At 33.4% G+C, this 12,668-nt stretch overlaps 1 protein-coding gene across 1 annotated transcript in view; it reads right to left on the bottom strand.

The window, feature by feature from the left end:
- The window catches only part of LOC116344532, a 76,208-nt gene that overhangs the window by 50,379 nt on the left and 13,161 nt on the right, over positions 1-12,668 (bottom strand). The window contains exon 2 of the mRNA XM_031773135.1: positions 11,089-11,332. Within this exon, the coding sequence (XP_031628995.1) occupies positions 11,089-11,208 (120 nt within the window). The 5' untranslated portion in view covers positions 11,209-11,332. The remainder of the gene's footprint in view (positions 1-11,088; positions 11,333-12,668) is intronic.

The raw sequence follows: 12,668 nt of genomic DNA, 5'->3' as shown, positions 1-12,668 counted from the left end.
AAGATTTCGAAAAGAATTTGATTCTTTAATTAATTAGTAGAAAAAATACAAGTCCTACAGATATTTTACCATTAGTTTTTCTGCGTAAACCGAAGCAGAAATGATTATACTTCAACTTTCTACAGTGATTTTGTGTCGTAAGTGCACTTGTTTTTATTCGGCGCAATCTCATTGGAAAAGTGGATTTAAAAGAAAAACGATCCCCATGTTTCCAGTGACTTTCGTATTTTAATAACTATATGTACAACGTCCACGCCTTAATATAAAATTATTCGTCAGAAGTAATTTAGTGGCTGCCGTTGCGAAAAGGAAATTAGTTGGTTTATAGTATCTTGCACTGTCTTTGGTTATGTTGCTGGTGGTCTTTGCACAATTAGGTAACAATTTTTTAATTAATTTTTTTTCTGCTTCTCCGTACGTCACTTGGACACATTTACGCTGACATGAATTGACCCTATAAAACAGATATTCACTGCATGCAACAAGACGAAAGAAAAATGATTGAAAGCAATAGCGTACGAGCATAAATTGTACGAACGAAGCGCGATGCCACACAAGCAGTCCGCACCAACGAACCCAAACCATTTAAATTTAATTCCATAAATAATTCAAAATGAAAATCGTAAGCTGAACAAATACAACGTATAACGCTTATTGGTTTCGGGGTCATATCAACTGGTACGTGCATACAATCATTGTTTCGTTTCGAAACGAAGTTCAAATGGTCAATGAAAAAGTATTATTGGTACATAAGACTCGTATATTGGATATTTGTACAGCTGACCAATAATACTTAAGATTAGATGAATTGTAAATACTTTGGAGAGGAGTGATGCTCTTCTCTGTGGATATTGGTTATAACTTACGTAAGTATTGTTGTTGATAATACTGGGATTTGACGTATTTGGGAATGCTTTTTGTGTGTGCAAATGTTTGCAATTATTCGCAGTGATTGGTGCAAAGGGATTTATTTCTTCTATCTCCGTTCGTATCTTTTTATATTTTAATTATTATTAGTCATATTAGCATAGCATAAACAGCACCTCATTTTTTATTTTATTTTTATCTTCACATATTCATTCTTAATTTGCAAACAAACTGTTAATATTTGGTCAATAAATCAAATGAAATTTCAACTGAAGAAAAATCCTTATCTTCCCCATAAGATTGACAACACATAAACTTAGCATAAAACATTAAAATTAGAATAAAGATAATTTGTTTCAGTATTATAACATGCGAAGAGATTTAATGAAGTATAATTCTAATGAAAACAATTTGGCCACCAGTTTTCTCTGCTGCCAATGGAATTATGTGAACAAAAAAAAATGAGATGAGTACATTATATAAACTAGCGATTTAGTTCTAACAGGTGAAAGATGAATATGCATAAACAAACGTGTCATCAATTTTTTTACTTTGCAAAAATACGTGTCATTAGAGATGGTTGACAGTGAATATAAAATCCACAATAGCCACACACATACACCACTTTCAATTGGTTTTTTTTTCTTTTAATATAATGGATTTCTCCGATTACGATTCCCCGACTGACTCTGATAACCGAAAGAAGCAACGTGAAGACAGCATTAGCGCTGATATATATTTCTTTCCTTCGTCCGAGGAATAAAAATACGCATACAAATGAATAATGACGGAAAGTTCCCACCGAAATGCAACAATATTTGTAGACAACTTGGATTTATTTACATGAGTCTATCTCTTTGCGTATTAGCGATGCATGCAAACGTGGATTTGCATGCGATAATGGATATACAAATGGTGATTATTTTAAGTTTGATTGTGGTTGTTGTTTTTTTTTTCTTCTTCGTATGCCATTCTCGGCGTTATTTCACAAGCACTACTGCAGAATCGAGTGAAAGAAGAAATGAAAAAGAAGAAGAAGACGACAACGATCGTTGTGCGGATCATCTCTTTACTGAATGCATGTACGTGAATCAGTGGGATATTTAATCTTAATGTTTATTGGCTTTGTATATTGTTTCGATTGTTTCCCTTTTTTCACTCGATGCATTCAACAATTGTAGTGAGAAAATTTTATTTTTTTTACATCCATCAAACGTTAATGTACGCGGCTGGCGCATCAAAACACAGACTCGACACTGCTGACTCACACAGACGGCAGCCACTTGAAATACAAAACACATGAAAAACAACTATATAACATCAGAAATTATTCATGTTACAAGTCAAGAACAATATTTCAATAATAATCCAGACGTAGAACACAAGCGAATAAATGGAGCGTCTCAAATTAAAGTCACGTATGCAAAACTAAAACGAATGCCGGTTAGTAAATTTTTCGAATCGAATTTATGTTTCGTTAGTTCGTTTTTTTTTGCGTGGAATAATAATTTACACACAAAATAGCACGAAAAAGTCGTGCGACTTGAATAATAGCTGCCGTAAATACAATAATGGACTGTAAACAATGCGAGTTCAATTGGTAACAATTTTTTGTGCGGTTCTCTTTTTTGAAATGGAGCGAACACAATAATCGACATCGTCATGTCAATTACGTGTCGAGCACAAAGGTACAAAACACAGTTAAAAACGATGAAACAGCAAGCATCCAAAGCCAAAAAAGTCAATCACTCCAAAGTTTGCATTGAGTAATACTAGCGCGACGTTCAATTGATGTAAGCGCAATTGTGTTGCAGCCTATAGTCGCACACTATAAACACAAAAATTATACATAAAGTGTACCAAGAAAAAAAGTCGTCATTCGATCGCGTCTTCGATCATCGGACGTTTATCTGCTATTATGGCGTTTAAAATACATTTCACCATCAATAGAGAAAAAAGTATTTAATAATAATTGTTGTAATAATCGATTGGATGTAACCAAAAATGTGTATTTGAATGAATGAACAGAAAAAAACTCCATCTGATTGCATTTTTTCAGCGTGTTTTTTTATCTTATGCATTCCTCAGTTTTTTTTTTCTCGGTTTTCTTCGTTGCTTCTTCGCTGATAATAATTCGAATAACATCTTTCCGAAACAAGAATAGTTGATTGTTTTTATTTTGTGCTTAATGCATGTCAGCAAATGCAAGCATCTACACACACATACATACACACATCAAACAAATGAGCGATCCAAAACAAAAGAAATGATTATAAATGTTTTGTTTTGTTTGCTCAATTCATTACAAACAGCTTTCCACTTCAACGTCCATTGTACGTTAACTGTATGTGTTAAACGCGTTAAATGGCGAATAAAAAAAAGCATAAATACGTATAAAACCAAAAACGTTTACTTGCGCTGTTGAACATCATGAGCTATATGGGCATCCAGTTATATAATGAGCATTAGACCATAAAGGTACAAATCAGTTGATTCTTGTTTTTATATTCCCCCGGCATTCTTTTGGCTTTTTTAATTGAGTGCTTTAAATTGAATTGTGTTTATGCTCGTGTCTAATACTCAATGATTTGAAATTTCATCTGGACGGTTAAATACTCTCTTTCAGCATCTTTTCTCTCTTTTCTCTTGCTGCATGCTTTATGCTTTCAATCACCAATATTAATTGCTTGACAATAAATAGAACGCCTTGATCCAGATTATATTTCTTTCTCCACCTCTAGCAATTCATATTAAAATGACGATATCGTGTTGTATGCAGAATTGAATGAATTGTTTGCGGATTCAGAACAATGAATATGGCAAAGTCAAACCAAGCGAAATGAAATCAACATCGTTGTGATAATTTCTATAGCGTAAGCGTAATTTTAATCATATATTGTATTTTTTTCTTCTTCTTCGCTTCTATTTCTATGTTAATTGTGTTTTGTTGTTGTTTTTTTGTAAATCATGTTAATGCAACTAGAAATCTAAAACACCACAGCGCCGAGAAGTCAATGGCATTAATAACTATAACATTTTATAACATACATTTCTATCGTTGTTCTGCGTTATTCAATTTTCATTGTGCTCTTTTATCCCGTTCAGTGGTTTCTTTTCTTGCTTTTCATCTCAAATGTTAAATTAGTTTTCGGTGTTTGCAAGAGTGAGCTGGATATATGCTTTTTGAATCGTGATTTACTAAAATGCAATTCAATTAGTGTTTAAAGAAGAAAAATTCCGACCCAGCTAATTTGTCGGTTGTATATTTGAATGATCCATCGGAAGATGCATTAGAGTGAATATATATATTCAAATGAGATCTTTTTGGAGTGATTGAAATTACATGATTCATTTGCATCATCAAAAAACGCAGTGATATTAGAAATGCCGCTAACCAAAGAAGAACCACCAAAAAAATGTGGTACACGCCTTATCTTGCAGGGCCGAATTGATTGATGGACGCGATTTCCACATCGGGAAAATGCATTTATTTGTGAAAGTGCACTTTGATGCCGACCGCGTTTTAGAGGAAAAAAACACCATTTTAGTGTATAATTTGAATGTTAATTTATCGACAAATGATCGATTGTTTTGATGGCGATTCACTTAATGAAACATTGAATGGACTATTTTAAGTGAAATAACTGTAAAATTTGTGTGCGTTTCTCTTTTTCAGAAGAAATGTCCAAATAAGTCGTTGTGATGAGTATATTTACTATCGAATCGATTGAAACTGATGACAAATTGCAGAATGCTTTACGTAAATAGCTCGAAGGACAAGTATTCTTTTTAACTATGATGAGTCGACAGAAAATAATAATAATAAAGACTTGATTTCAAGGTGATTATGATCGATTACTTGATCTGCAAACCACTGAATAACGAACGCTGAATAGCGAGAATGCGCATGTGTATCGTATAAGAGTTTAAGGGCAGATGTTATGAATTCGTGTAATTTTCCTTGTTTAGTAATTATTTTTAGTCAGTCGAAAAATAAACTTTATATTTACCATAGACACTTATGCAGGTTTTCAAGACAATGTATGAACTCATATGAGACGTTAACGTCTTTTGATACAGACGATTAGTGCATAAAATGATCGATGCAAGTGTAAGTGTTTCGTCATCATAAAATGTACCTTAAAATGCAACGTAATGATATATTTATTTCAGCTTTCATTTTCCATGATAAATAATTGTGTTTGTGTTTGTAGTTGCGGTGCGATGAGCATGTTCCTATGGTGGCAATTAATTTTGGACATGTGCGACGAAATCGTCGATAAAATACAACCGCCAAAACTTTTTTTTTTATTTTTATTTCCTTTCATTTCGATTGCATTGACCTGCGGTGTGTGCGTATGTCTTATTTCCTCGATACATCTGGTGACGAAAAACATTGCACGGACCGAACAATCATTACAACAGCCCACCGTATGTCGGCCCGTTTCATTTTTGAAATGCGGAAAACAACTTTGAAATATCGGTTTTACGCGATATCACGCATTTGCGGTCAGGTTATTACACTGGTATTAACACAACTAAGAACACAAATAAAACCGATCGGTTTGATTTATTGAATGAAAACGAAAATTGATCGACTTCTTTTTTATCTCTACACTATGTGTTCGCTTTTACAAGCCGTCAGATCGGCATTGATAAATCAATCAAATTTTGAGCTGTTGTTGAAATATACATGACGACGAAATAGATATACACTTTTTTGAGAAAGTTTTAATAGCATGAAATCTATATAACTTTTATCTCTTTCGATCTAATATTTTCTCCAGAGACGTGGACACGTCCAAAGAGTCTTTTGTAAAGAGGCAGAAAGTAGACTACTTACCAAATTCCAAAAACATTTTAGTTGAAAGCAACGTTCTAATGAGAAGTTGTTGAATTTTTCATATTTTTTTTCAAAAAAAGTAGTTGCAGTTGTATGATGTAATAATAAAAAAAAAGATGTACCACAAAAACAAGCATAATTATTGTAATAAGAATAAAAATTGGCTGTTAACAGCGAACGCAGACAATCAGCACATTATGTGTATGCATGACGAGCAACAAACACCTGAATGTTTGATTTCGGTGTGTTTTGTGCATGAACAAAAAGAGAGTGGAGACAACCAAAAACTTGCCAACGAACGACAGCATATGTTTGGACTGATGTCACATTTCAATGAAGAAGAGGCCATTTTTGTTGCTTCTTTTTTTGGTGCTGCTGTGCATCGCTGCAGAAATGCAAATAAAATGCTTTCTTTTTTTGTTCGTTTCGTCTGGCAACGACGGCCATAAATCTAACAGAAACGAAACAACATTCGTGCGATGCGTGTGTCGATGAAAAGAGCAAACATGCACACCGAAAACTGAACACCTGCAGGTCCTACACCGTTGATTTGCACAACAGGTTCGTGCTGCCCGTAATTTCGTACACATTGAAATGAACTTTATCGATGTTCAACGCGTTAACCATAAAATAAAGGCAGACAGATAAACACGAGATGAATGGCGGCATTGTGCTACTGTCCTTTCGTACATAAATAAACTTCTTCTCTCATTCGAAATAAACAGTTATCGAACGTGTTTTACGTGGCTAAAAAAATGAATAGACAGCAGTTTCCTTTGATTTAATGATAGTTTGATTACTATTAGAACTGAAAACCCGTAAATTGTTTCCTCAATGCTTCGACCAACCTACCTGAATTTATAAGTAAAAAAGGAAACGAAACCAATTTGAAATAAAAATTGAGCGACGCGAGAAAATTGGAATAGAAGCCAACGCAACTCTATTTTTTTATAAATGAAGTAAAATAATTTTGATGGGTTTTTGTTGTGGGCATTAGGATTATCTAATTGGAAAAAATAGCCCGATTCGATGGTTGTTGCGTGAACAGTGATACCTGCACCGTTTTCGTTAAAAAAAAATTACAACCGAATATGGACTACGCTCTTTTGTTGGGGCGAACAACAAAAAACTTTGATTTATTTTCCTTATTTATTTTTCATTCGTTTCACTGTCGATTTAGAACGCATGCAATGCGTCATTGCATGTGAGTAAACCCTTCAATGCACGCAGGTGCGGCTTCTTTTTCTCTCTCTCTCTTATTTCAAAAGGAGAAATGAAGAAAATAATAATCTGATTAAATTTTTTTCTTCAAGAAAAAATGCAACTCAGACGAGAAAAAAAAGTGAAGCAGAAAAAATCACTAAACAATGATTATGAGGATCACGACGCTTCGTTTCGTGCAGAGTTCATTTTAAAATGCATCATATTGTCTCTGGTTTGGTCTGCAACCGTAAAAGAGTTGAAATTTCTTGAAACGTTTCTTGGAATTGAAAATTGGAACAAAATTGTCGAATCGGTATTGATGTGCGCGCATCTGGTGAGATGAAATTTTGTTCATGTTTTACACGTGGTTTATTATTATATGTATACTATTATAAGCTACTGCCCACCTCTTTACAAATCGATACGATTGAGAGATAAAGAACCATATATCACGGGTGATCATTCGACATCGAGAAAGACACGAATGCATTCAAAAGTGATTGAGTGGTTCAGTTTTGATTGAACAAGAAATACGTGATCAAGAGAATGCGTGACAAAGATTTGATCACACCATCACACATTTCGATCATTTGAAAGATGCCCAATGCAATTTAGTTTATTTGAATTGGCTTTCAGTCGCCTCCTCAATTTAAAATTGATTGCTTTTACACATCGAATGTGTCCAAAAATCATTAAATTTTCAAGAATGCAGTAGCTACAACATGCGGCGTTGTGTCATTTTAAACTAACCATCTTCCACAAATTCAACGCAGCATTACCAATTTGATGCATTCCAAGATGGCTTGGAAATTAATCACAATGACATATTCATGTAAAATGGAGTAATTTACAACGCCACCGCATGATTTCTACGAAATTTATCGGACACAAATCTCAAATTTCTTAGACTTAACAATTATTCTAAAAATAATTCAACTGAACAACCGTAGAAATTCACAGCGACGCGAATTCATTTCTTATGATGTGTTTTTTTTTATCTTGATTCGTCTTGAATTACGTTTGGTGAACAGTTGCGTATAATAACAAATTAAAATCACATTATGGTGGAGTATATTCACGCGATATTCGTATCTCAATTGTGAAAAGCATCAAATTTTGCGGAAAGCAAACCGAACATCGGTTTACATGTACAGAACATAAAAAAAATCTGTTAATTGTCAAGTCAACAAGTAATCACAATAAATCATTTCATCAGCAAATTGATACCAATTAAAATGTTTCACTTTTCATTTTGGCCATTGAACTGTGCTCATAGAGATTTTAATTGTGTGGGTATACCCACAGCAACATAGCCGATACCAATTTATGAACATCCCAGCAACGAATGTAGGTTTAATTAGTCGAAAAGAGCAATTATCAGCGCTTGAAGTCCACTGACATCGATGATGACAACATCGGTCTCACGTTGTCATAAAATTGATTCGATACAAAATCACAAGCCAACAGACTTGGCCAAATATACAAATTTCTCCTTTTAAAGAAAGTTTCAGTTTTTTGGTGGGGTTTTTTTGTGCGATCACACCGTGAAACAAAGGCAAGCAAATACATCGTTCTATAGAATGACCATTGCAATGGAAGAAAGGCACTTTTTTGACAATAATAATTGAATTATGAATTTAATTTGATGAGATTTGAAAAAAATGGCATTGAATCTCAAATGACATGGAATTGACTTTTTCAAGAGGATTGTATACTCTACTATTATATACTATTGACGTGAATAAAAGAATATGAAAAAAAACTCGCTACATGTTCGCTTTTGATTGTCCACGTTAACGATCTAAAATGATCAACAGCTGAACAGTGTTCGGTGAACACCTGTTAAAAGGCTTGGCAAAAAAAATAGTGTTGCTTCGCACCCAAAAAATGTCATATCGAATTTCAAACTATTCGCTAATGAAACTCATTGAGCGTTTTTGCCATTGTGTTTAATTTTTTATTCACCATCTGAATACGAGAAGGTAAACAATTTTATTGCGAGCAATTTATTTAAATTAGATACAATCAATGCCACAAAGATCTATTCAATTACTCAATCCGTAAAGTTGAAATCGAGTGGTAATAATGACAGCAATCGAAATACATTCAATATTTATAATATCAATAATTGAATGTGGATTTTTTTTTCAATTCAACATTGTCGTAGAAGAAGTAATTTGCTGAACCACATTGTTAATCAACTTAAATTGAATTAACAGATCACATCTTTGTAACAATAAATCCGCAAATAAAACAATTTATAGATTAGTTTCCGCTTCAATTCTTGATTCTGTAGAATCAAATGAACTACGATCAACGATGGTAAATCTTGACTTTGATGTATTTTAAAATGTGGCTGCCAATCCTGTCGCCTCCATCTTAATTTGCTTTCGTGTATCTTTTTTATTGTATTTTATCTTTTCAGATTGCGGTTTTTTGTGTGGCACGCGACAAATCATTTGGCGAAAATTTCGTTTGTAGCAGCAGGAGATACACAAGAAGCGATACAGAATGTAAAGGAGAAACGCGAAAAATTAATGTTCTTGCACAATTTAAAATTTAAATCGAAAAAGAAGAAGAAAAAAAAGGTTCTTTGATCGATTTTTGCCCTACCCATTCGTCGTTTCGTTGTCTGCATGGACATTCATTTACACACTCATTTGAAATGCTAAAACTTTAGCCATGTTTCAGTCATCGGCTTTTACATAAGAGTATAACAAACATTACGGGCACTCTTGGCGATTGTTTATTTTGCGGTGTTGTGCTCTGTGCAACAAAATCGCACTTCGGCTTCATCACATATACGAAATCATTAGCGTTGGGCTATAAAACATGCAACGGCGAATTATTTCGTAATCTGACAACGCTCCATGGTAGCGTGAGTATGTGTGACAAAACATTTGTCTTTCGGCCATAAACCGAGGCTATTCCATCAAAAGATTATTATTCTTTTGAATTCGTAACATTTTGCATTGGCTGCTTGCCAGCTCAAAACGATTGTGAATTTTACTTTTTTTAACTGATTGATTTGATGTGGAATTAAGACCGACATAGCATATATTAGCAGTGATTCTGTCGAATTATGTATGCAATTTTGTGTGCAAATTTGAGACGGTATGTTCTTTGTAAGAATGAAGAGAAGCGAATGCAAAGTCGATTTCTTTTACCGCACAATGGAGTTGATGATTTTTGGCACGAACCTCACACATGCATTCGAAATTTTGCATGTTGCCATTAATTGGCGATGATCGCGTAATTTTGAGGAAAAGAAACATTACCTTTGTTTTCGTAGACAAGCTCATAAATATTAAAACCATTCGAAATGAATTTATGCATGCTGCAAGCGAATTCTTAGAAAACCTATCGCAAATAGTCGATACCAAAGAAAACATCTGTAGAGGATGTACTTTGATTGATCTACATTTTTTCTTCTCTTAATAAAATCCGATTTTCTTTTCATAAAATGTGTGCACACACAGGAACTAATTAAATAACATTAAACCACAATTTTGCGCTATAAAATCAATTGATCTAGTAAAATAAATCATGTAGTTTGCGTTGATATTAATCAGTTTAGCAACGCATGATGGTGAGACGTGAGTCAATCTGACGTTGAAACCGCGATTCAGAAAAAAGCTGAATTGAATTGAACATGAACATGTTATTCAAGATATAAAATACAAGCATTTTTTGCAAACTGCAAGATTTTTCACATCCTTTCACGTTGTCGACGGTTTGGGTAACTTCCGTCGACGTTTTTTTTCTCTCTTTATGTTTAGGCAATTTTCAAGTAATTGATTCTAAGTATTTGAACCTAGTTCACATCAAATTTATTTTCTATTTCACATGCACGTGACTTTTGCCACAAATGCAAAACAATCGACTAATAATGAGTATCGACATTTTTCATGTATGCAAAACTAACTGTGATGTGAATTGGTCCAAATTTTCCGTGTACATTGTTTTTGATACATGTTTGCGAATTATTATTTCAAACAATTGAATTTTCTTTGTGCCAATTCCAGTATTATTTTCAGTCAATAATTTGTCGTTTAGTTCCAAATCTTGATCATTATTCTAATTTCAAAATATATTCGTACTTTTTCATGTTTTAAAAGTTTGAAATTCTTTTACTAATTTGTTTGATAAATATAAGTATGAAAAAAAAGACTTACCTGAACGGCACAGTTGAGAAAGCAATTATTTTGGCCGGGATAATTGAGCAAACCCTTCGTTGATACGATTGACGAGCGAAGAAATTGGTTTGTCGTGTATTGAGGTCCAGTGTAAACCATGATGCTGATTGACAATGAATGTTCGGCAGATTTCAAAATATAACTACAATTATAATCGAATGCAGATTTGAGGCTCGCGTTTGTTTTAAAATCACATGTCGACTACATCAATTTTGGCTGCGAGCTGAAATGAGAAAGAAAAAAGTTCCCAATAAGTACATTTCATGAGTAATATGCTTTCAGTGAAATAACGGTTTGGTCCAGTTTTAAGCATTGCTTTTAAACACCATCTAAATACCATGCGTATTGGTTTCATTTTGGCTTTTTTCATCGGCCCGATTTTGGACCTTTTTACTCTTTTTATAATCGAAAGAAAACTACTGTGCGCACGAAGCATCCGAAATAAATAATTTTGTATGTTAAAACGAAACAATTTCGGTGAACCAATTGTGCTCTGTGGAGCCACATTAACGTAGATTGAATTAAAATGGAATCCAAACAAAGAAAAACTATAAAACTTAAATACCGCAATTTTGCCTCTAAAAAGAAATGTACGTGTGTAAATCACATTTTACTTGGTATTCGTAATTACTTTTGAGATTTTTATTAACATGTCCATAAAACCTTGGACATTGTTCTCTGTCATCGTCATCATTGTTTGGCAAAACTGCGAGTTTGCACGATGCCCCATGCATTTTATGGATTTGTGTTGTTATGTGCAAACCAAAATTTCGTCATCATTTGGAAATCGGTGCGAATTTTAACCTCTTCATTGAATATCGTTGAAATAAGAACAGTTTTTTTTTATAAAGAGTTTCGAATTTGACAAATTATTCAAAGATTACTACAGTATTCAGACATCATGTCCGATTATTTTCGCAATATAAATCATGAGACGTGAAGAATGTGAAACCATTAACAATTTAATAACCGATCGAAATAGCACAACCGAGCACAACAGACAGATTTTGCTTGATTGTGTTGCTGTTTTTCTCTTTTGAGTTTTCTACATTTGTTAATATGAAATGGTAGCATGTTTCTTTAAATCCCTGTTTTATTCATTCTTTTCACAAAAAGCCATAATTAACGGTTTGATTTTTATTGAAATGCTTTTAGAAACTATTTTACAATCTTATCGCAAAATATTGGACAAAAGATTCGGGAGATCGACTATCGCCACCGAATACGATCACACTTAATAGTGAAGAAATTTGTGACTTTATATACACGTCTGCATACCGAAAATTGATAGATCCGGTGTTTTTTTAATAACCCCCCGTTCAGTATTAGTTTTTAAAACTTATGCAAATTTGATTTATCCCAATTTTGAGGAACACATGAAATAGATTAAAGAATACTGATAATTCGAATATAGAAGAAATGCCATGCCATATATTATCCAAATGGACAATTTATGTCATCAAAATAGCATTTACGTTTGGGAGGAAATCACACAAAAAATTACTTCCCCACTTTCAATTGATTTTATCGTTAAAGATTTATATGAATAATTTAAAAAT

Source organism: Contarinia nasturtii, unplaced genomic scaffold (genome assembly GCF_009176525.2).
Source record: "Contarinia nasturtii isolate CC-2019 unplaced genomic scaffold, AAFC_CNas_1.1 Cnas_scaffold_1037, whole genome shotgun sequence".
NCBI classification, from domain to species: domain Eukaryota; kingdom Metazoa; phylum Arthropoda; class Insecta; order Diptera; family Cecidomyiidae; genus Contarinia; species Contarinia nasturtii.
The sequence above is the reverse complement of the archived record's forward strand: the minus strand, read 5'-3'. Positions and strand labels throughout refer to the sequence as shown.